General features: G+C 44.7%; 1 protein-coding gene across 2 annotated transcripts in view; it reads left to right on the top strand.

Annotated features, from left to right (window-relative positions):
• DOCK1 (dedicator of cytokinesis 1) overlaps nucleotides 1–23,948 on the top strand; it is a 568,807-nt gene that overhangs the window by 108,140 nt on the left and 436,719 nt on the right. For both annotated transcript variants that reach the window (XM_018041175.1, XM_018041176.1), the window contains exons 19-23: nucleotides 1,204–1,301; nucleotides 7,724–7,813; nucleotides 8,143–8,243; nucleotides 13,188–13,322; nucleotides 21,557–21,665. In XM_018041175.1, the coding sequence (XP_017896664.1) occupies nucleotides 1,204–1,301; nucleotides 7,724–7,813; nucleotides 8,143–8,243; nucleotides 13,188–13,322; nucleotides 21,557–21,665 (533 nt within the window). The remainder of the gene's footprint in view (nucleotides 1–1,203; nucleotides 1,302–7,723; nucleotides 7,814–8,142; nucleotides 8,244–13,187; nucleotides 13,323–21,556; nucleotides 21,666–23,948) is intronic.

Genomic DNA, 23,948 nt, shown 5'->3' with positions numbered 1-23,948 from the left:
TAACTGTTGTCTTGTGTTCACTGAAATTCTACCTTATTGCCAAAATTATGTTTTTCTTTTTAGTGTTCTTGCCTGGAGAATCCCAAGGATGGGGGAGGCTGGTGGGCTGCTGTCTATGGGGTCGCACAGAGTTGGACATGACTGAAGCGACTTAGCAGCAGCAGCAGCAGGGTTTTTTTTTTCAATAGAGACAGTGTCTGTAGCATAAACTCATTCCTGATGAGCATAAACAGTACATTAGATGTGTTTTGCTAGTTGTGTTTTTTTCACGTAATGGGATATTAATATGACTTCAAGTGAGAGTTGTGTAGGCCCACTTCTTTTCCTCGAGATGTTTTGGAGTCTGTCTTCATGCCTTAAACAAAATAATTTCTCAGCATTGTCTTCCACAATGTCTTTAGTCTGCAAAAATCAATGCATTCAACTTGTGGTTTTTCTGTTAGAAAACAAACGTAAAGACTCATAGAACGGCCCAGCCATGGTGAGGGAGGCAGGTTCAGTAGAGCAGTGGCCAGTGTTCCTGTCCCCTTCAGGGACTGTCCCCGTGCATTCTCAGTACTGCGTTTGAGTTGGTTATTTTACATCGCATGCCCAGGCGCTCAGTCATGCCCGACTCTTTGTGACCCCTTGGACTGTGGCTCTCCAGGCTCCTCTGTCCACGGGATTTCCCAGGCAAGAATACTGAAATGGGTTGCCAGTTCCTCCTCCAGGGGAATCTTCCCAACCTAGGGATTGAATCCATATCTCCTGTGTCTCCCACATTGCAGGCAGTTTCTTACTGCTGAGCCGTCAGGGAGGCCCTTATTTTATATTATTTTATCTTAAAAAGTAAGAGTCTTATTCTCAAGCAGGGAATAACCGCTGGGGAGAAGCTGCCAGGAGCGGCCTCGCAGGCCTGCTGCTGCTCTGATTTGCCTTCTTGTAGGTGGAAAGGCTGGTCTTCCTTTCATGGGCTCCTAGCTGCCTTTCTGAATCTTTTGTTTGTAAATCATTTCATGGTAAATGTAATTGAAAGTAATAGACTCAGCTGCACTGGGCATCAAGGTTGCCTCTAGAAATGTGTTGAAATATTTAGCTGGCGAACATTTCCAAATAGACTTGGTTTTTCTGTTCAAAAAGTGGTGTTGGAGACCTGATGTGATGGGTGCATGAGGGAGACCGGGTCCTTGCTGGGAGGAACTGATGGTCGTTTCCTGTTTCCAGTGGACCTGCTGGGGCTCCTGAAGTGGCGATCCAACACCAACCTGCTGCAGCAGAACCTGAGGCAGCTGATGAAGGTGGACGGCGGAGAGGTGGTGAAGGTAACATGGCCTAAAGTGTAGGAACAGGGGTACGTGCGGCCTCCCAAGACAGTAGAGCCACACCTCCAAGATACGGTGGGTTCGGTTTCACATTGTGGTGGGAAAGCAGGTCACAGGAATTATTTGGTTCCTCGATGCAAATCAAAGGGATGCCCACACCCTGCTGCAGTCTTTCGAGGGTGCAGTAGCATCGTGTCAGAAAAGATACTAGGTACGATATAAAATGGGTAACCAACTGGGACCTCGTGTACAGCACAGGGGACTAAGCTCATTATTTTGTAAAAACCTGTAATGGAAAAAGAATATAAACAACTATAATATATAATATATAATGTATTATGTACAATATATAATATATATGTAATACACGTGTGTGTTTATATGTACATGGATATATATGTATGGCTGAACCACTGTGCTGTACACCTGAAACTAACACATTGTAAATAAACTATACTTCAATAAAAACACCCCCCCGATAAACCTTCCAAAATTAAAAAAAAATCATGTCCATACCTTAATTAAAAAATACCCTGTTGAGAGAAATGCTGTCACCGTACTCTTCAGTGACTGATAACCCTTTTGCAGTAGTCATATCAGAGATTGCCAGTCACATCACCACCACAAATACAGCAATGAAGAAGCTGGAAATAACGTGAAAATCATCAAAACGTGACCCAGAGACACCGAGTGAGGGAGTGCTCTTGGAAAGACGGGGCCGATAAACTTGCTGGATCCCAGGGTTGTCACAAACCTTGGAGTGGTGAAAACCAGCATACCTGCCAAGTGCGATGAAACCTGGTCTGCCGGCGTGGGGCTCTGGCTCTGACCCCTTAAACCACCAGCGTCTTCAGGATGTTGACACATGCCTCTAGGAGGACAGAGTCCTTGGACCCTGGTTGGGGAGGGTGGCCTGGCTTCACTGTGATGGAAGTGGTCTTTGGAATCAACCGAGTCTAGGACTCTGGGTTCTCTTCCAGTGGGTCCTCGCTGTGGGGTTACCGTAGTTTGAATAACCTCGTTTAAGCCTTGCTTTCCCTGCCGTGGCCTGTGTCTCTGCTGGGCTTCCCGGGTGGCTCAGACAGTAAATAATCTGCCTGCGATGCAGGAGACCCAGGTTCGATCCTTGGGCTGGGAAGATCCTCTGGAGAAAGGAATGGCCACCCACTCTAGTATTCTTGCCTGGAGAATTCTATGGATAGAGGAGGAGCCTGGCAGACTACAGTCTGTGGGGTCGCAAAGAGTCGGACACAACTAAGCGACTAACACACACACTTTCCCTGCTGTAAAATGGACAGGATCAGAGTGCCTTGCTCAGATGATCGTTGTGGAGGCTGCATCAGGTTCTGGCCCTGGGAGGTGTGCAAGAGTGTCATGATTTATCCTCATCACTGTCCTGCCATCCTGGCTCTCGACTTACCCAGAAGCTCTGTCATCGATGTGGAAAACTTGGTGGTGTATCCGTGAAGTCGCAGTCTTCAGCCTTAGCTGCTTTCCCCCACTGCAGTCTTGGTTTATTTCTTAGCCTCGCACAGAGCAAGCTCTGGAGCAATGTTGGATGCCCTCCTGAATCTTCATCTGAGATTGGACAGTCAGACTGGTGTGATCGGAGGTCCCTTGGAATGCTCAGTTTGGTCCTTGTTGGCGCTTTTGGTATTTTCATCAGCCTCTCCTTGTCTGCCGTCTGCTCGGTGACTCCTCCTTGTACTGAAGGCAGTGCCTGTCTGTGGCCACTGGGCTCCACCCGGGCTGGTGGCAGCAGCCTGGCCCCCTGAGCAGGCTCCCTGCTGCCAGGTCTGTGCTGCCGCCTTAGTCCGTACCCTCCATGAGATGCTTGCGGAGGGAGACAACCTTATCTCTCTAGAAATTAATTACTTCAAATGGTCTCAATTAAACAGCAGTGTGGTTAGCTTCAGTATAAATTAATTCGGTGGCGTGGCTCTCCTGAATTCATTGTATAACCATTCAAACATATCCTTGCTAATCTTCAAAGTTTAATCATCTTTTCCCGGCCCTTGTCTTCTTCTCCTGGCTTGGACAATGTTAATTGTATTTTAAATTTCCCAGGGTTCTATGAATTCCCTAATTCAGATGAAAACTGACTGAATAACTTCACAGCACTGCTTTAAAAGACCCAGAGTCAATGAAATTGTGTCCTCTTTCATTTTGCGGCCCCTGTATCACGTCAGGGATTACTTGTATTTCTGTTGAACTTTTGTTACACTGACCAGGGAAAATCTAGAGCCATCTGGTTTTATTGCCTTCCTCTGTTCCTTTTAGCTGATCTATTATCATCTCTTATTGTTCATCCCTGGAGGTGATTTTTCACCTCTCTCATGACCCTTCCTGTGTTCACTGGAACTGCCCAGGCCTGGAGGACCTGTCTGGCCCTTACTTGCTTTGCCTGAGTTTATTCTTTCCAGTCACCAGCATTTCTTAATACCCTTAGGCCTAGAGTGGAGAACGGACTCATCTAAGGACCACATGGTGACCCAGCCTGCATGGGGCTGCTTTCTATTATATGGAAGAACATTTATAGGCTGTGCATCTTATTCCACTTATTTAAGACCCCTCTTTCATGTATTTGTAACTTTTTTCTTAACATTTTTTTTTTTTTTTGATGTGTACCATTTTTTTAAAGGAACTCTTTAGAGGAATTAAAGAACCTCTTGATGAGGGTGAAAGAGGAGAGTGAAAAAGCTGGCTTGAAACTCAACATTAGAAAAACTAAGACCATGTCATTCAGTCCCATCACTTCATGGCAAGTAGAATGGGAGAAAGTGGAAATTTTCTTTTCTTGGGCTCCAAAATCGATGAGGACAGTGACTGCAGCCACGAAATTAAAAGGCACTTGCTCCTTGGAAGAAAAGCTATGACAAATATAGACAGCGTATTAGAAAGCAGAGATCACTTTGCTGACAAAGGTCCATATAGTCAAAGCTATGGTTCTTCCAATAGTCATGGACAGATGTGAGAGCTGGGCCATAAAGAAGACTGAGCGCCACACAATTGATTTTTTTGAATTGGGGTGCTGGAGGAGACTCTTGAGAGTCCCTTGGACAGCCTGGAGATCAAAGCAGTCAATCCTAAAGGAAATCAACTCTGAATATTCATTGGAAAGACTGATGCTGAAGCTGAAGCTCCAGTACTTTGGCCACCTGATGCAGAGAAGCAACTCATTGGACAAGACTCCGATGCTGGGAAGGGTTGAAGGCGGGAGGAGAAGGGGGTGGCAGAGGATGAGATGGTTAGATGGCATCACCGATTCAGTGGCCATGAATTCGTGCAAACTCTGGGAGATAGTGGAGGACTGGGAAGACAGGTGTGCTGTAGTCCATGTGGTCGCAGAGCTGGACACATCTTAGCAACGGAACAACAGCAGCATTTTTTAGAGTCTTTATCGATTTTATTACACTAGTGCTTCTGTTTTGTCTTTCGGTTTTTTGGCCTCAAGGCGTGTGTGATCTAAGCTCCGTGATCAGGGATTGAACCTGCACCCCCTGTATTGGAAGCTGAGGTCTGAACCGCTGGCCCACCAGAGAAGTCCCTGTGTATTCGTAACTTTTACTGGAAAGATGACATTGCCTGATAGACTGTTGAAAGTATTCGGTCATTTGGAAAAAGTGACCTTGCTTGAAGAAAATATTTGCTCATATGAAAATGGTGATCGTGGTTTTCAGTGGATGGTCTTGGAGAGAGGGTGGGAGTCAAAGGCAGCCCTTTCGTGGCCTTGGGTGAGGGCCCACCCTCAGGACACTCCGGTCCCTGTCCTGCTGCAGCGTTCCAGGCTCCGCCCCCGTTTCTGTGTCATTCATCTGGGTGGGGCGGGTGGACCTATTTCCTCGGACTGTGCCAAGCCAGGGCTTGGCACCTGGTGAGTCTCTTGGCAGGAACATTGGGCTTTTAGCAGATGGCATCAAGTTTTGACCTTTGCAAAGCTTTTACAATCTGAAAATGATGGGAAATGATATAAAAGTAATGAAGGTGATGCAGGCTTAAATAATTACAGAGTTGACAGAACCATGGGTGTCTGGACCAGAATGCGTCCTGGTCCGGCCGGTTTCATTCCCCTGCCCATTTCTATGTGACACTTACTGGCACGGAATGGGGGGTCGGAGGCACAGTGGAACAGAACGAGGATTTTATGCCTGACGGATCTGAGATTGCTTGCTAGGTCTGGGAGCTTGTCGTCTCTTGGGAAGAAGAGCTTTGTTAGTTGCTCAGTCATGTCTGACTCTTTGTGACCCCACGGACTGCAGCCCGCTAGGCTCCTCTGTCCATGGACTTCTCCAGGCAAGGATGCTGGCGTCGGTAGCCATTCCTTTCTCCAAGGGATCTTCTGGACCCAGGGAGCCATCCCGGGTCTTCTGCACTGCAGGCGGGTTCTTTACCATCTGAGCCTCCAGGGAAGAGCGGTGGACCCTGAATGTGCACGCTTCCACAGCTTACGGGGGCCAGGGAGGGAGCTCGGTGGGAGGACAAGTCTCTGTGTTTGGTCTCTCAGTCTCGAGATCCTCTGGGGACATGAGAGGCCCTGGAGTTCTGTGTGTGGGCCGAGCAGCCATGGAAGGCCTGGTCCAGAGATCTCACACAGCCACGCCTCTGCTAGCTGTGGGACGGTCTCACTTACTTACCCCTTGTGTTCTTAATAACGATGCAATCGAGGTGTAGTTCACATACGGGAAAACACCCTTTTAATTCATACAGTTCACTGGTTTTCAGTGTATCCGCAGAGTTGTGCAACTACCTGAACAATCTCATTTCAGAACATTTCCATCACCAGAAAAAGAAACCCTATACCTGTTGGCCATCACTCCACTCTGCCTGCAACCAGCTGTCTTTATAGATTTGACTATTCCAGCTTCTTTATGTAAATCGAGTGACAATACATAACATTTCTTCTTATTGACTTCTTCTCCTGAGTACAGCGCTTTCAAGGCAGGTGGTGGCAGGTATCAGAACTTCATTCCTTTTTATGTTTAGATAATAAATACTGCGCTGTATGGATATGCCACAGCTTATGGGCTTTCCCAGGTGGCGCTAGTGGGAAAGAACCTGTCTGCCACTGCAGGTGGCATACGAGACAAGGGTCCAATCCCTGGGTCAGGAAGATCCCATGGAGGAGGAAGTGGCGACCCACTCCAGTGTTCTTGCCTGGAGAATCCCATGGACAGCGAGCCTGGTGGGCTGCAGTTCATGGGGTTGCAAAGAGTCAGACACGACTGAGGTGAAAGCATGCAAGCATTCCGTTCATCAGGTGATCCATTCATTAGGTGACGGACGCTTGGGTTGTTTCCACGTTTTGACCATGGTGAATCAAGCTCCTCTGAATATTTGTGTACACAATTTTTGTGCAGATACACATTTTCCATTCTTTTGGTTTCCTACCCAGGAATGAGATTATTGAGTTGCGTGGTAAATCTACGTTTAACCCTTGGATGGATTGTCGGTTGGTTTTCCAAAGCCACTGCCTCATTCTGCGTTTCTACCAGCATGCGTATCCGGGCTCCGGTTCCCCTCTGCCTTTCTCATGCTTGACTCTTGTCCATCTGTTTGATGACAGTCACCACACTCTGGATGAAGTGATATCTCACCTGGTTTCAATGTGCAGAGCCATAGTGACTTCACGGTGAATAGACCCATACTTCATTCCCTTGTGTGGTCTCTAGTCCTCTGTATGGTCAATAGTCCACTGTATGGCATTTTGCCCTGCCCCACCGACAGGGAGCTCATTACTTCCAATGCGTCTTTTTAGTTCATCTTATACTTCTTTCTAGGGAGAATAGGGGAAGGATTCAAAGATAATTTCTAGTGTGACATAACTTTGAAGTCTCCTAATTTTTTCAAGATTATATTCCTAATATGTTGTCATTCTATGCTGTAGTATTTATTTGGTGACATAGTAGGCTATAAAAGGATTTCTAAATTACTGTTAAATAAATTAAGCACTTCCTGGCCCTCTGCTCTGTACCCCAGTTTCAGAATCACATAGCTCTTCTGTCCTTGCACCTGTATTTGCAGAAGGTCCTTAATTAAACTAGAAATTTGTTCCTTTGTGGCTTCTGCCCACTTGCTAGCTCAGGTCCCACACAGGGTGAATGGGATAAGTCAGATTCAGTCTTCCCAGGGTTGCTGTTGAACTCCTGGTCTTGGTGAAAACCAGGAGAAGGATTGGAGAGGTCCCATGAGGGGTGGGGGATAAGTCTGTGCATTTCCTTGCTGCATGTTCTCCGCCTAACTTAGGGTGGCATGTCTTTGTTCTGAATTCACTCATCTCAGATTTTGGGCGTGTGCATGTCGTGGCTGTGAAGAATCAGTAGGTGCTGTTCGGGAAAGCTGGGTGTTGGGAGTTCTGCCAAAGGTAATCGGCTGGGGAGAGTTGGTGAGTTTATATCGTCTGTTGACTTTTTGTGTCCCTCCAGTTCCTCCAGGACACCTTGGATGCCCTCTTCAACATCATGATGGAGAACTCAGAGAGCGAGACCTTTGATACATTAGTGTTTGATGCTCTGGTAAGAGACCTTGACTTTGCATCTGCTCAGAAATTACGGGGCTTTCATGTTGCAACCTTTGAAGCTGGGGCGGGAGCCATCACAGTAACCTTGAAAGCGTTTTCAGTTGTAGCCCAATCAAAGCAAATGAATTGAGAGGTAGAAAGTTTCTTGCAATGTGGCGCTGCAGTTAGGCGAATGTAATTGGCAGCAGAAGAGGTAAACTGGCTGGCCAGCCTGTGTCTGAAAATGTTCGCGCTCGGTTGACTCCCACAGAGGTGCAGATGATTCAGCTGAAGATTCCAAAATGGTTTGCATCTCTTTTGCTAATGAAAATATTAATTTAACAGGTATTTATCATCGGACTAATTGCTGATAGAAAATTTCAGCATTTTAATCCTGTTTTGGAAACCTACATTAAGAAACACTTTAGTGCAACCTTAGCCTACACGTAAGTTCTTTTTTGTTGTTTTAAAACCAGTTCTTTTTGTATCTTTGTTAAGACCCTTTTCCATATACTTTTGCCTATGGTTCTACATTTCCCTTCCCCAATGGTGAGTTTACTGGGATCATTTTTATTACTGTTTCCCTCTTAACAGACCTAAAAATCTTGTTGGAAAAGATAAGGGATGCATTATAGGATTCTGGAATAAATTCTTGTTCTTCTCTACACCTTTCTTTTGTCTTTGAGTTGTTTGTTCCCTCCACGTTTGATGAACTGGATATATGGATATGGAGTGCTTGCCACACTGCAGCTTCCTCACAGCCATTTGATGAGTGAATAAATGGATGTGGTCTTGTCTTGAAATTATTGGTTATTTAGCGTGAATATTAATAAAATTCAGTCTTATACTTTTCAATCTATTTTTTCATTCTTTATTTTTTAAGGTTGCAGGTGATTTATTTTTGTTCTGCTGGATCAAGATGGATAAAATTAATTTTTTTTTCTTTTAAAGTGGTTTAGTTACTCAGTGATGTTTAAAGAGCCAGAATGTTAATGTTGCTCAGATAAAACAGTTGCAGGCTTGGCAATTATTTTTAAACTTCATCTGGATATTGGCTTTTAATACTCCTGCATTTCTTTCTTTTAAAAGTCTTTTCTTTACATAGCTGTTTTTATTGAAGTGGCATTGATTTGCAAGGTGGTGTTAGCTTCAGGTTGACACCAGAGTGACTCAGTTATGTGTGTTTATGTGTGTAATATATACATATATTCCATTTCAGATTCTTTTTGCTCTTTAAAGAGTTCCTCTCCTTTGTTCCAGAAGCTTCAGCTCTAACTAACTAGGATTCTCACTCCCCAGCCAGCTGTTCTCCACTCACCCAGCTGCTCCCTACCTGGGCCCCTGTCGGGTCTTGTAGGGCTCCCAGGGGAAGGTGTGGAGCCTGGTGTCAAGGCCACGACCCTGGGACTTGCTGCCTTGGCCTGTGTTCCCACTGTCACTTGGCAAGCTTAGATTGCTTAGCATCTCTGAGCTTCAGCCTTCTTATCTGCACAACAGCACAGTTGTAGGTTTTCTTGAGAATTTTAATAAGTTCTTAACATGTCAAGTGTTTGGAATAATCCGTGGCACTTAGCACCAAGCAGTAGTTAGATTTCGTTATTATTAGAATTATTAGGGCGAGTTCCTCGTTCTCTCACAGTGGGATTTATTGGTACTGATTCAGACTTTTTTTCTGTGTGAGCTGCAGTGAAAAAGAAAGGTTTAATATTTTAAAGAACATTTCTCTTAGATTCCTTAGAAATGATTCCCATTTAGGGCCAGGGACTTGAGTCGAAGTTCCCATCTGTGTCTTGCCCCTACTTAGGTCAGAACCTGTTGTCCCTGGCTGTGGGAACTCAAGGTCAGCAGTCCTGTCCCTGAATCTTGGATTCTTCTGTATCTGCTCTAGTGCTTGTTTATTGCAGGGCTGCTGGTGGAGCCCCACGTGGGCAGGAAGCAGGGGTGTCCTCAGGCACACAGGGCAAGCTGTGACAAGCTTGGTGCTTGCTGGCTAATCAACGTTTGTTTAAGACATTCAGTTCTCTCTGTGGAGAAGCCCAGTTGGCCCGCACTTCTGAGGGTTCCCTGCAGACTGCTGGTCGGGTGGCACCATCTTGCTATAGCAACCAAAAGGAGCCTGTGCAGGGTTCCTGGGGGTGGCCTGTACACTGCTCTGGGTCCCATGTGACCCCTTCCTGTGTTACCTCCACCATCCTCCTTTCCTGAAACTCAGCCAAACAGCTGTTCTCAGATTAGGTTTTTACTTTCATTTTATAAAACGGCAGCAAGGTTGCCGTGCTGCAGTCCAGGCCCTCTTTCTGGCACCTCCTCGCCCTTATTCTCAAAGCAGGAAGCAAACCTGGGGAGCATTGGGCAGGTTACTCCATGGAAGACACAGAAAGTACCATCTGATTGTTGAATTATGACAGGATGGAGCCGAGAATCTGTATCTGCTCTTCCAGTCTGTCATCTGCAGAAAAAATTTTAATTTCGGAAAATGAGTGTTCTTATCTTGTTTTGACAAACCAGCAACCCCAAGTGGTTCTTCAACTGTTGGAATCTGAGCATTTTCGCCTTGAAATGCCAGAGGAGATAATTGAGGTTCACGCAGTTCTAACGTAATCAGGAAGGCTGCCTCTGCCCTAATGAAGTGTTTGCAGTCTTCTCCAGCCCAGGGGACATTCTAGTACTAAGCATCATCACAAACAGTCTCTCCCCTCCCCCACTTGGGGGGGAGGCGGGCAGGGGCTTAGGTTAGATTCCCATCCAGGCAGTTTCTTTACCTCTTTCCTTTGATAAATGTTGAGATCTGGAGCCTTTCTTTGCAAACAACTCCGAGAAGAAATTAACGATGACTAGAGGCAATGGGTCGGAGAAGGCAATGGCACCCTACTCCAGTACTCTTGCCTGGAAAATCCCGTGGATGGAGGAGCCTGGTAGGCTGCAGTCCATGGGGTTGCTGAGGGTTGGACATGACTGAGTGACTTCACTTTCACTCTTCACTTTCATGCATTGGAGAAGGAAATGGCAACCCACTCCAGTGTTCTTGTCTGGAGAATCCCAGGGACGGGGGACCTTGGTGGGGTGCCATCTATGTGGTAGCGCAGAGTCAGACACGACTGAAGTGACTTAGCAGCAGAGGCAATGGGCGTTACTTCTTAGCCTTCTAAGTCACAGAGCAGGTGCTCGCTGCATGGGTGGTTCATGGGGCAGAGTGACCGGGGCTAGTCCAAGCCAGGAGGGAGGGAGGCGTCAGCTTTGGGGACGGTTCTTCCCCAAAACTAGCAGGACGTGCTCCGTCTGTGCACAGACCTGCCTTTCCCGGAGCTGGTTCGGGCCTCCTCCCTGCTGAACCGATGTTCCACTGGTCTGGTCCTTTCACCAGGGGCCGAGCAGCTTGGTCTTTCTATAGTTACAAGTGGTGTGACGGGTGTGGATTCGGGTCCTGTGACATCCTGATTTATTTTCTGATTCTGGGTAATGCTTTTTTGCAACTGATTCCTTCTCTTTGTTCTTTCCTTTATATATATAGAAATTTATTTATTTTAATTGGAGGTTGATTACTTTACAATATTGTGTTGATTTTTACCATACATCAGCATGAATCTGCCACAGGTATACACGTGTTCCCCATCCTGAACCTCCCTCCCTCCTCCCTCCCAGTACCATCCCTCTGGGTCATCCCAGTGCTTGTTCTTTCCTTTGACTGAACTATTGGAAGGATTTCCAAAATCTATTTCTATGGAATGAATGTGAAAAGTGAAAGCGTCGGTCGGTCAGTTGTATCTGACTCTCTGCGACCCCATGGACTGTAGCCCACCAGGCTCCTCTATCCATGGGATTCTCTAGGCGAGAATACTGGAGTGGGTAGTCATTCCCTTCTCCAGATGAAATGTATATTTCTTGGGCTATCAATAGGGTTTAAGAAAACAGGGTGTGTGGGTCTGTCAGTTTGGGAAAGTATGTTAAACTGGATGAAACAGGTTTTATGCCAGGACTTGAGAGGCTCTGCCAGGCCTCGAGAACCATCACAAGACTTGTAAGGGTAGATACCTTCGCAGGATGGGGACCAGGGGAACCTAAGAGGAGTGGATCTTTCTGGCCTCGCTTCTTCAGGACACACTGCCAGGAAGGCTCCTGTGATAGCACTGTGAGGGTTCTTGAGTTCTTCAGCTTGATCAGTGTTAGAAATGATTTCACATCCACTCAGTTGCCCCAAAGCCTTTTTATTGTGATTTATTAGTAAAATCGTTTCTCTTAGGTTCTTCCGAGGTCATCCACGAGCCCAGTTTCAGTTGCTCTTATGAGTGACTTGTAATAATCTCAAATAACAAGCTGGCGCACACTGGCTCATAACTTAACGAGAAATGCTGTCAGTACCCTGGCAGGTTGCTGCTGCTGTTGTTTTTAATGAATATTTAAAAGCCAGAAGGAATTCTTGTTGATTACTGAAAAGGTTAGGGGGTGGAGAAGGTTGGTTTGGGGGTAGTTTTGTTGGTTGTTGTCATACAAGTTTTACATATTTTTGAAGTTACATGTTCTTGAAGTTACAGTGTAGCCGAACATACCAAAAGCTGAAAATACACTGAAGTTATTTAATTATTCCTTTATGATTTAAAAGACTTGACTAGAAGATTATTAGTTTATGGGCCTTTATGATTTAAAAGGCTTAACTTGAAGATTATTAGTTTATGGGCCAGTAGTTGGCTCCGTGATAGAGAACCTGTCTGCCAATCCAGGAGATGTGAGTTCAGTCTCTGGGTTGGGAAGATCCCCTGGAGGAGGAAATGGCAATCCACTCCAGTATTCTTGCCTAGAAAATTCCATGGACAGGGGAGCCTGGCGTACTACTGTCCATGGGGTCATAAAGAGTCAGACATGACTGAACATACATGCCTAGCAGTAGAAAATGTAGACATTTGGACAGAATTAAAAACTGATTATTACTCTTACTGCCTCTATCATTTGAAAATAGCACTCAATTAAAAAAAAAAGCATTATGAAAATAGATATGTCTGTAAAGAAAACCCCTTTGATTTTGTTGTTGAGCACTGAAATGCTAGATCACCCACTGAGTCCTGGACTTCTCCATCTGCAAATTAGGGGTAAAACCGAACACTTGTCATACAGTGTTGCTGTGGAGAATAAATTATATAATACTCTTAAATGCTTAGGAAGACATCTAAAACTTATACAGTACTTGTTAAATGCTCAGATCTCGCTCCTCTGAGAGTTGTTTTATGGGTCACTTTTAATCTGTTTTGAATACATTTCACAAATATGCACATACTGATAAATTGTAAACCCAGCTAAAAAGAACCCAAATACCCACTTGTGTATTTCTGCCCCAGTTAAGAAACGAGATACTGTAGTCGTCTGAACTTGTTGATGTGTGTTTCCGTTCCGAACAGGAAGCTGACGAAAGTTTTGCGGAACTACGTGGACAATGCCGAGAAGCCGGGAATAAGCGACCAGCTGTATAAAGCCATGAAGGCTCTAGAGTACATCTTCAAGTTCATCGTGCGCTCCCGGATCCTGTTCAATCAGTGCGTGTCCCTGCGCCGGCTCTCCAGAGGGCTGGGAGGAGACCCTTTCCGTCCTTCCTTCCTTCCTGCCTCTTCTCCCTTCCCCTGCCTCGTTCTTTGCCTTTCTCTCCTCTTCCCCTTCCTTTCTCTGTGGTCTAGCAGAACACAGCAGTTAACAGACAGCAATTCTGGGCTGGAGCTGTCCACGCTCACCCTAACTGCTCCCTAGTGGAGTAAAAGGCAAGCTCTCTGAGTTTGAGTCTTGAGCCCTGAGTCTGAACTGTGTTCCTGTGAGTCAGACATTGTCTCCTGGAAGCGCTGGTACTTTATCCAAGGCAGTACAGTTTTGCAGTTCTTTTCAGTGTTATTTTATAGAGGAAAAAAGCCCCTTGAAGAACACACAGAATTAAAACAAGCCACATCAACAATGACAAACAGCAAGATAAATTAACTCACTTGGGAAGATGGTAGGGCTTCCACCCGCTTTCCTTCAACTAGAATCATGTTTTGTTTCTAGAGAGAGGTTCCTATACACGAAATGGCCTTGTGCATGGACATTCAGTGTTTTAACTTTGGGATGTGTTTCACGGATTATCTGGGCAAATTTATGAGTTGTTTTCGAACTTCAAAGTGGATTGCGGTATTGCCGATATACTTTAAAATAAAGACTTCATCATTTTATAGAGAACATTAGTGTGTTTTCCTAGATGTCTATAGATGAAAGAATGGGGCTGAAATAAATGAGCTTTCAGTTGGTCCACGATATTTAGGTCTGAATGAAGAGAGCAGGAGCAGGTGTAGATGGGGTGTCGGGCACTGAAGCTGACTCCCGCCGCTGCTTCTGTTTGCGGAGGCACCTGTTCTGGGTGCCCTACAGTGGGTGATGCTGGTTCTTGTCGGCTATTGGAGGGTGATGTTCTTGTGTGAGTCCTAAACACAGAGATGGAGTTTCAGAATCAGTGTCCCTCTTACTCACAGAGTACATGTCACTTTAAAAGCACAGCCCTCTTGAAACGTATCAGTGAATATGGGGAATTGAGGGAGCGTGGACCCAGGTCGGTACCTTCTTACTAACTCTTCATTTTGTTGGCCTGAAGTCGGCTTTCAAGAACAGCCAGGGAGAGAGGGGAGGTATTCACAAACCAGCCTTGTGTACCCTGCGGGGCACGTAAGCCAGAGGAGCAGGTGACTGTGTGTAGAGCTGTAAGAGTCACAAACGGGGTGGTGTCCACCACGGATTAGTGGCCACAGCCCCTGTGTTACTGGACAAGGATGGCCTATGCTGTGGTCACCCTATGGTTCCTGTGATTCCAGACCCAGGGTTAGAGGCCCTCATGCTCTGCTCCTTGACTGAAGAATACACTCTTTTACTTTGCTTATCATGGATAGGTGTGAATCTTGATGGGGGTCATGAAGCTTTCTGTTTTTTTCAGGGTGAAACCTGTTGATGATTTTCTCACTGTCTAGGTGTGAAAGATGACTAAGAAAGTAGGGTTTGTTTTTTTTTTCCTGTATTTTATCATATTTTTCAATAAAATTGCTTCTACAAAAAGGAACTCTTTGGAAGCCTCTATCTTGCTTTTATTTAGGGGCTTCCCTGGTGGCTCAGATGGTAAAGAATCTGCCTGCAATGCAGGAGACCCAGGTTTGATCCTTGGGTTGGGAAGATCCCCTGGAGAAGAGAATGGCTACCCACTCCGGTATTCTTGCCTGGAGAATTCCATGGGTGGAGGAGCCTGGTGGGCTACAGTCCATGGGGTTGCAGAAGAGTCAGGCAAAATTTTGCTTTTATATGTGTCCCACTAATTTTAAGTCTTTAATTACTCTAAAATAACATCGACACTAAGGTGAGAGGATGAACTTGAAAGAGTGGAACAATCAGGTGGTATGGATTATGTCATGTTTTCTGTGAAAAAATTTTCATCATGTACAATTTGTGATCAGTATGGCCCCGGGTCAGGGATTCACTGATGCCCGCATCTTCTTTTCAAACACACTGCTGATTTTCCTTCTCATTCAGAGATTAATAATGAAAAGAAAGGTATGTTCAAGGTCAGTGTGTTCCTGCTATTGTTGTAAATGCTATAATCTTTTACAAAATAATGCTGCTTAGAAAAGATTGGGGTCACCCAAGTGGACCAGTGGCAAATTGTTTCTCTCTGTTTCTCCTTAATCTCTTTCAGCCTGAAAATACAAATGGCATGAGATCTGGGACCATGGTCTTGTAAATAGCACTGAGTTTGATTGATCTTCTCAGGGTTAGCAGTATGACTGGCCACATGTTACAGAAACAGATGAGGTTCACTTTTTCCCCCCATATGGTGTGGAACCCAGAGGAAGAGTCTGGGGCTTGTGCACTTGGTCCCGGTTACTTATTTCATCCTTGGCTCCTTCTATCTCTTGCCCCACTGTCCTTAGGAATCTCTGTCTGTCTCATGGCCCCAGAGTGGCTCCTGCTCCTCCTGGTGTCAAGACCTCACTCCAGACAGCAGAGAAGGGAAGGTGGATGTCAACAGCTCTTTCAGTTACTTTCCTTAAGGAATATTGTCCCCAGTGCCTACAGTGGGTCATGTGCTTCCCTCTCATTGGCCAGGCTGTGTCACATGACCATTCCTAGATGCAAGGGAGATGGGAAAGAATTTATTGATGCTGATGGCTCAGATGATAAAGCGTCTGCTTGCAATGCGGGAGACCTGGGTTCAATCCCTGGGTCAAGAAGATCCCCTGGAGAAGGAAATGGCAACCCACTCCAGTAGTCTTGCCTGGAAAATCCCATGGACAGAGGGGCCTGGTAGGCTCCAGTCCATGGGGTCTCAAAGAGTCGGACATGACTGAGCGACTTCACTTTTCCACAAAATCAGATTTCCTTTAGTAGAGTAGTGAAGGAGAAGTATCTATTGAATGGCATTGACACTCCTCCTCATACCTTTAATCAGGAATTCCTGTTACCTGCCAGCGTAATGTCCCTAACTTATCTCAGGTTACTAATGCAGTGCAGCGGGTACAGAAGTGTCCAACTCTTTGCAACCCCCTGAACTGTAGCCTGCCAGGGTCCTCTGTCTGTGGAATTTTCCAGATAATAATAGTGGAGTGGGTTGCATTTCCTGTTCCAGAGGATCTTCTCAGCCCAGGGATCAAACCTGCATCTCCTGCATTGGCTCAGGGATTCTTTACCACTGTGCCTCCTGGGAAGCCCAAGTCCCAGCTTCGTAAATCCCATGTAATTGGGCCCCTGACAGTCTTTCTTCCTCATTAGTTTTGGGGTCCATCTGTGAGACGCCTGTCTCCACTCTCTCTTTGACTTTAAGCCATTGAGCCCTAAATGTTGCATAAGGGTGATTCAGTCCTGTTGTTTCATACGGAAATAGAGTGGAATATGGAACAGATCTTGCCTGTGACCTCAGCAGTGTTTTATGTGTGGACATCCTTAGGAATGCCTTCGTTTTGGCCCTCAGCCGCACGGTGTTGGCAGAGACCTTGGTCCTGGTGCCAGCCTTTTTCCTGGAGTGGGGGGAACCAGACTTCATCCCCAGCTGAGTCTCTCTGCTGGGTTCATGTGTTTGTGAAGAGCTAAGGCCGTTCAGGACAAAAAGTGCCAAGAGTTGAGAAGGCCAGTAGAGCAGCTGCCAGAAGACTTCATGAACCTTCCAAGATCCTTGTCCTGATATCCCTGAACTCATCTCACCAGACACTGTCCCACCAGAATCCTTCCTTTCCAAGAGCCTAATGGGCTTTGGAGCCCTGACTGTCCCAGACTTTTAAAGTATATTGACCTTAGTTTCTCTCTAGTTTCTTAAATGTGTATCTTGGCTGCCTTTATGATTCTTGAGGGCAGACAAGGACGTACGTTCCTCTCAGAACCTAGTACACAGTTGTAGTTGCATTGTATTGGTATGACAGTGCTTAAATTTGAATCTGTAGTCTGGGATTTCTGAGAAGACTCTATGACAGGGGAAAAAAAACCCCAGGATGTTGAAATCACAGACATGGGGCTAAAGTCTCTTAATTGTTTCTTGTCCTCAAATACCCTCCACCCTGAGACCCATTTTGGTAGTCTTCATTGTCTTCTCAAAGCATTACGTTGACATGAAATAATATTCCTATTGTGTATATACTGTTTAGGGGAAAAGCCGTCCTGTGTCCCGCCCAGTTTTCCGGGATTTTGATTCCTAATAAGTTCTGAGCAACTCTGACGCATGGTGTTTTCAGGGGTGAGGGAGAAAGGAAAGTCAGGATCCCGTTTTCTTACCTGCAAAGCATCTATTACCTTGAGAGAAAAACAACTGTGCTCATAGCTGGAATCAAGTGTGTTTTTCTATTTGCAGTTGAAATAAATTTCGGAGGTCTTTTGTTTTTCTTCTCCTTTCAAACAGGTATGCTGTGTTTTCACATAATGTAGCAGCTTTGTAAAATTCCACGTTAATTGACAATAATTATTCTTCTGGAGAAAGAAGGGGTGAACCGTTGGAGATGAAGATATTGAAACTAATCCTTGTCGCCCCACTTGCTTTCTCACTATACAAATCCATACTTGTTTGTTTGTTTAGAAATGAGAACAGCATTTTTAAATTAACTCTGGCCCAAAGACATTTGGTTCTTGGGGAACCCACGGAGAGACTCCTGACAGCCAGGGGCCCTTCTCCGCTGGTTTTGCTTGTCTGCGTTCTCTGTGCGGGAGGATCACATTAGCTGGAAAGTCAGGAAACAGACGCAGCCTGCGCGGGACTGTCTGGATCCAGTCACAGGGGCTAGTTACTGCTGGCTTCTGTCTTTCTGCTGCTTCATGAGTGTTTGCCGGCCTCACCTGGTGTCCGCTTCCTGAGTAGTTAGTCACTGATCGTGAAGAAGTTGTATATCTGTCATTTGCTGTCATTTCCTCGGCCACAATTGTAGGATGTAGTTAATCAACAAAGGTCAAGCTGTTCCTTGTTAATGAATACTTAACAACATTTAAATGGAGCAAGGTATGATGACTAGGTTTTGTCTGTTTATTTACCAATCGCCATCTGAATCCTTTCCTCTTACCCACCTCAATGTGGGTTGAACAAGTGACTCTTGGTTTATTCGTCTCTAGAGACCTCGCCTTCATTACAGAAAGGGGCTCCAAAGTGCTTGCTGTAAAATACTACCATATATATCTTTTAAATGGTGGTTGGCAGCAGAGGAATTAATAATTAAATTTTCATTCTTGAAGGATTCCTAGTGGAATATTAAATATAAGAAAGACCCATTAATTGTACCTTGTAGATTTTGAAGCTGTATTATTGGGGGCATGTAGATTTAGAACTGTGATCTCTTTGTTGTAAACTTACTGCTTAATGTGAAAAGGTTCCCTTTATCTTTTGGTTAGTATTTTCACAGAATTCCATTTCCCATTCTTTTACTTGCAACCTTCCTGTGTTCTTATATTTAAGGTGTGTCTCTTATACACAACATAGAGCTGTTTTTTAAAATTTTATCCAGTGTAAAAATCCTTTTAATTTACTATTTAGTTCATTTATATATAATACACTTAGGTAACATATTGAGTTTATATCAACTGTCTTTCTATTAATTTTCTGTTTTGCTCATCTATATTATGCTTTTTTCTGCCTTCTTTTGTACCAATCAAAATTTTCTTTTCATTGTCCCATTTTCTCTGTTGTGTTATTATTGTCATGCACTTCAAGTCTACAAATATCTTAAACTTCATAAAGCATTGCTATTATTGTTTCGTACAGTTGGCATTCATTTGATATGTTTCATACTTATCATTGTTTTCCCATTTTTCTTTTAATTTTATGTTTCTCTACAGAATTATTTTCCTTCCGTGCAGAGAAATCATATAGCATTTCTTTTGGTATAAGTCTGATGCAGGTTTATGCCATCCGACTTACGGTATAAGTTTTATGAAAATTGTTGGTTTCATCTTTGTTTTTGAGGGATGTGTTCATTTAATATAGAATTCTAGAGTGACAGCTATTTTCTCCTTCTAGGGTGTTATTTTCTTTTTTGGTTTCCATCATTTCTGGTGAGAAGTCAACTTTCAGACTTACTGCTACATCTTTGAAGCTAATGGTGTCTTTAAAAACCTTTTTCTAGCTATGTTTGCAATTTTTCTCTTTTTTTCCTGTGGTTATTTGCAGTTTTACTATGGATTGCATAGGAATGGTTTGCCTTTTATCCACCCTACGTTGGATTCTGAGAGTTTCTTGAATTCTGGATGGTCGCTTGTATTAGTTTCAACAAATTCATGGCCGTTAGCTCTTCTAATGTTGCACTTGTCACATTGTACCTGTCAGTTTCTTCTCTAACTTCAATTACATGTATCTTAGCTCTCTTCAGTATGTCCTGCATATCTTAGCCCACATTTCTATGTTTTCTTTCTCTTCTGTTTATTTTCCTGTTGATTGTCTTCTGTTTCACCGATTCTGTTTATAACACTGTCTAATCTCAATTTTACCCATATAATGAACTCTTTATTTTAGATACTCTATTTTCATTTCAGAATTTTCATCTTTTTTAATACATTCATTTTTCTACAAAAATTTTTTTATCTTGCCTTCTGTTTTCTCCATCTCTCTATTTTCCATATTTCCAGTTTTCTATGCTTTCCATCATTTCTGTTTTACAGTATAATGCTATAATGCTTATGTTTATTCTGACATTCTTGTGACAGGATGTAACTACTTGCTAACTACAATATCTGGACCACCTGTGGATCTGTTTCTGTTGTCTTTTCTTTCTTTGATTTGGCCACATGATCAGGTATTTTGCTGTGTTTAGTAACTTGTTTGAATATGGGACTGTGAATATATACAACTTGTCAAAGCCCCAGGTGATGTGATCTTCTTCTAGAGAGGACTGATCTGTTCTCTTCTAGGCAGAGAAAGTGGGACTGAACTCTTAGGCTACAGAGGCTGTGTGTAGCCTTTGTAAGCCTCAGTCTTTTGCAGTTTTCCTGGGCTTTCAACTGAGAGTCTACTGTGTTATCTGGGCCCTTCTCCCTGGCATTTTTCAGACTGAGTTCTTTATCTCTGGAGACTGATAAAAACTCTACTTTGCTTTACAGATGTTTTCAGTTTGGTTTTTAGTCCCCTGCCCCATTGAGCCTCAGGAATTGGCAGATATGCTGGGGCAGAGCGGGTGGAGGAGAATGGCTGAGTATATGCTAGAAACTTGCCCAAGTATTTGTACCAGTCTGCCAAACTCTGCTTAATTTTACCAGCAGGCAGAAATTCATGACTTCATAAGTGTCATTGTTGGGTACTGTTTATACAAGCTCCACTTTGAAAGCCTTTTGCAAAACAGTTACACTAGGTTGCAATTTCGCATTTTAGACAGACTTTGTTTCCTTACAATGGAACTCATTCAAATATAAGATTACCTCTAGGGTAATTAATTATCACTTAGTTTACAAAATTTTCCATTGTACACAAGTTTTCAGGTATGGTATACTTTTAATTAGGCAGAAAGCTAGTCTATATTAATAAAACGTCTGCGTTGCAGCATTTTAAAATGCAAATGTGTTGGTTTTTAGTAACACGGCAGCTTGAAGTATCTGCTAATAAATTATTTATAGATGAAACTTATTTACAATTAGCAACATGTATTTGCATGCATGGAACCAATGTACAACTTCTTTATTTTCCATTTATTGAATATGTTCTACCTTTTGAATGTTTTCCCAGAACCACCAATTCTATGATGAAAGAATATCATTCAATGATAATATATAGTATCATTACTCTGAGATCAAGTAATTTTTTGCATTTATTCTTACAGTATTATTTTTGAGTGATTCTGAAATCATGGTAAACTTGTCTTTGTAATAGTCTGTTATGTGACATTATGGGTTTAAGAAACACGGGCAGGATATACGCTGAAATGTTAATAATGAGATCTCTGCAGGGCAACATTAAAGCTGGATTTCTCCCTTCTTCCTTCCTCTCTCTTGTCCTTCCCCTTTCTCTCCTTCCCTCTCTTTTTATTACATTTCTCTGGTTTTCAGACTTGTAGAATGTAGACAAAAGACAATGAATAGAGCGATTGAAGATCAGCTTCTTCAGCGGGAGGCAGACCTTCCTAGCTGAGTGGTCCAGATCATACCCTCACTGCCAGGTCCTCTCCCGTGTTCTGTGGACGCTGAGGACGTTCTGTCATGGTCTAACTTGCCAGCCAAGCGGCACCTTTAGCGTCTGTGGATGCGGGAGCAGAAAGCGGTCGTGTGCCGTGTGCCGAGTGCCTGCCCCACAGATCCGTGTGTTCCTTTGCAGGCTCTATGAGAACAAAGGAGAGGCCGATTTCGTGGAGTCCCTGGTGCAGCTCTTCCGGTCCATCAGTGAGATGATGAGCAGCGTGTCGGACCAGACCGTCCGGGTGAAGGTAGGCCCTTGGGTGCCGCAGCCGCGACCGTGTGCGGGCCGCTCTCAGACGCGGGGCTCCCCGCCGACCCAGGAAAGCAGGGACTACGCGCCTGCGAAAGCTGGACTTCCCAGGAGGGGCTTTGCCATGACCGTAATCGTGGTGCCTGTAGTGGGATTCTCTTTGTTTTCTCTGTAGCTGCTCTTAAATTTTGCTACCGTTGCTTTTTTTTCTTTCTTTCTTTAATTAAATTTGATTATTTAAAATTTGGCTGCGCTGCTCAGCATGTGGGATCTTCGTTCCCCAACCAGGAATCGAACGCATGCCTCCTGCAGTTGAAGTGTGGCATCTTAACCGCTGGCCGGCCAAGGGAAGTCCCTTCCATGCTCTTTGTCTCTCTGTGGGGAGAGGGTCTCAGTGTCCTCACGGAAGGGTGGGGAGGTGGATGGGAACAAAGCTTTTGTCTGGGTGGTCTTCAGGATACACTAGGGGTGGAGGTGCCAGGGGGCAGGGCATGGGGGGAAGCCCACAGATCAACCCAGAGCCCCCACACTCCCTAGCATCCCCCTTTCTGGAAATTTCCACGTGGCTGACTTACTGCAGAAGAAGCCGTGTAGTGTGCATGTGTCTTCCACACTGATTCCTTCTGAGGACAAGACTCTTCCAAATGATTAACTGGTAGCTTTCATTCCGCTGCCCCCTGTAGCCTGCTGTGTTCTCACGTTCCTCTTTGAATGTTCTTTTAATGTGTCATTTCAGAAAGCATCTTTATGGCTACTGTCTTAAAACGGTTGTGGGAAAGTGATTTCCCAGCTTTTAAGTCTCGAGCAAAGATGTCCGTGTGCTCAGGTGCGTGTCATGTTGCTGTGACCAGGGGAACCAGTGTCACTCAACGTGAAGAGCCCTTTCATCTCAGAGGTGGTGCTGCTGTCTGGAGGAGCTGTGGTCCCTTAGCGTCCTTTCTGTCGTGATGTAGAGCTGGTGGTCCGCAGAGAAAGCTGCGTCGTGCCTATTTTCAAGGTGTGGCTTAATTATTTTGGCAACTTACTGCCTGAAAGTGAAAGTCGCTCAGTTGCCTCTGACTTTTTGGCGACCCCACGGACAGTAGCCCGCCAGGCTCCTCTGTCCATGGAATTCTCCAGGCAGGAATACTGGCGTGGTTTGCCATTCCCTTCTTCACAGAATCTTCCTAACCCAGGGATTAAACCCATCTTGTGGACAGATTCTTTACCATCTGAGCCACCAGGGAAGTCCAGCTTATTGCCTAAAGCTGCCTTATTGTTCTGAGGTTAAAATTAACAGTGTGTTTGGTACATTTACTCCTAAATCCTGTGGCATTTCGGAAAAAACAGAGGCTGGGAGTCTAAGAATAGATACAAATGACAGGAAGTTTTGAGCCCAGAAATTCTTTTAGATTTCTAAATATACTGTTAGATTATTAACTTTGATTGGCCTTGACTTGTGTCTGCCCACCTCCCTGGATGTCAAGACATTTAGAAACTGTAGACTTGGAAGTCTTTCCTTTGGTGGGTGTTTTATTATAAGACACGGTGAATCCGGTGACGTTTGTGCAAACCTCACATCTGCAAGACGGATGACTGAGTGCTGTGTGAAATGTTGCCACCCTTCTGCTAATTTTGAATTTTGTTCTTTCACAATAGGTGCTTTCTCAGCTTCTCAGAGTTAAGAATTCCCATCATGGGATCCTGTTTTTCTGTAGTTTTTAACTTTCTAAGTTTTGCTCTGTGGAAATGGAAATACAATTGTGAGTCATCTCATGTAGAGGAATTATGAAGAAAGCCTTTCTTGGGGGTTAAACTTTGTTTCCCAGGGTGGCCCTGGTTGGCTCTTTTGATCTAGGAGGTGATCAGCAGGCACCTATTTGTGAGTCAGCCAGTCAGCGTGGTCCATGCCTTCCTGGTGTCGTTCAGGGTGACTTGATGTGCCCGCTCTGAGCTCCCTGCTGTCACCTGCTCAGCACTGAAGCCACCACTTCAGTTAGGAGTGAGTCAGGCGGTCAGCGTGGTCCATGCCTTCCTGGTGTCGTTCAGGGTGACTTGATGTGCCCGCTCTGAGCTCCCTGCTGTCACCTGCTCAGCACTGAAGCCACCACTTCAGTTAGGAGTGAGTCAGGCGGTCAGCGTGGTCCATGCCTTCCTCGTGTCGTTCAGGGTGACTTGATGTGCCCGCTCTGAGCTCCCTGCTGTCACCTGCTCAGCACTGAAGCCAGCATTGATGCCCGCCTTCTGGATTCAGGTTAGCATTTTACATCTCAGTAAAGGGAGAGAGGCAGGAGAAGATTCA

Source organism: Capra hircus, chromosome 26 (assembly GCF_001704415.2).
Source record: "Capra hircus breed San Clemente chromosome 26, ASM170441v1, whole genome shotgun sequence".
Taxonomy (NCBI): Eukaryota; Metazoa; Chordata; class Mammalia; order Artiodactyla; family Bovidae; genus Capra; species Capra hircus.
This window is presented reverse-complemented; position numbering and strand designations above follow the sequence as displayed.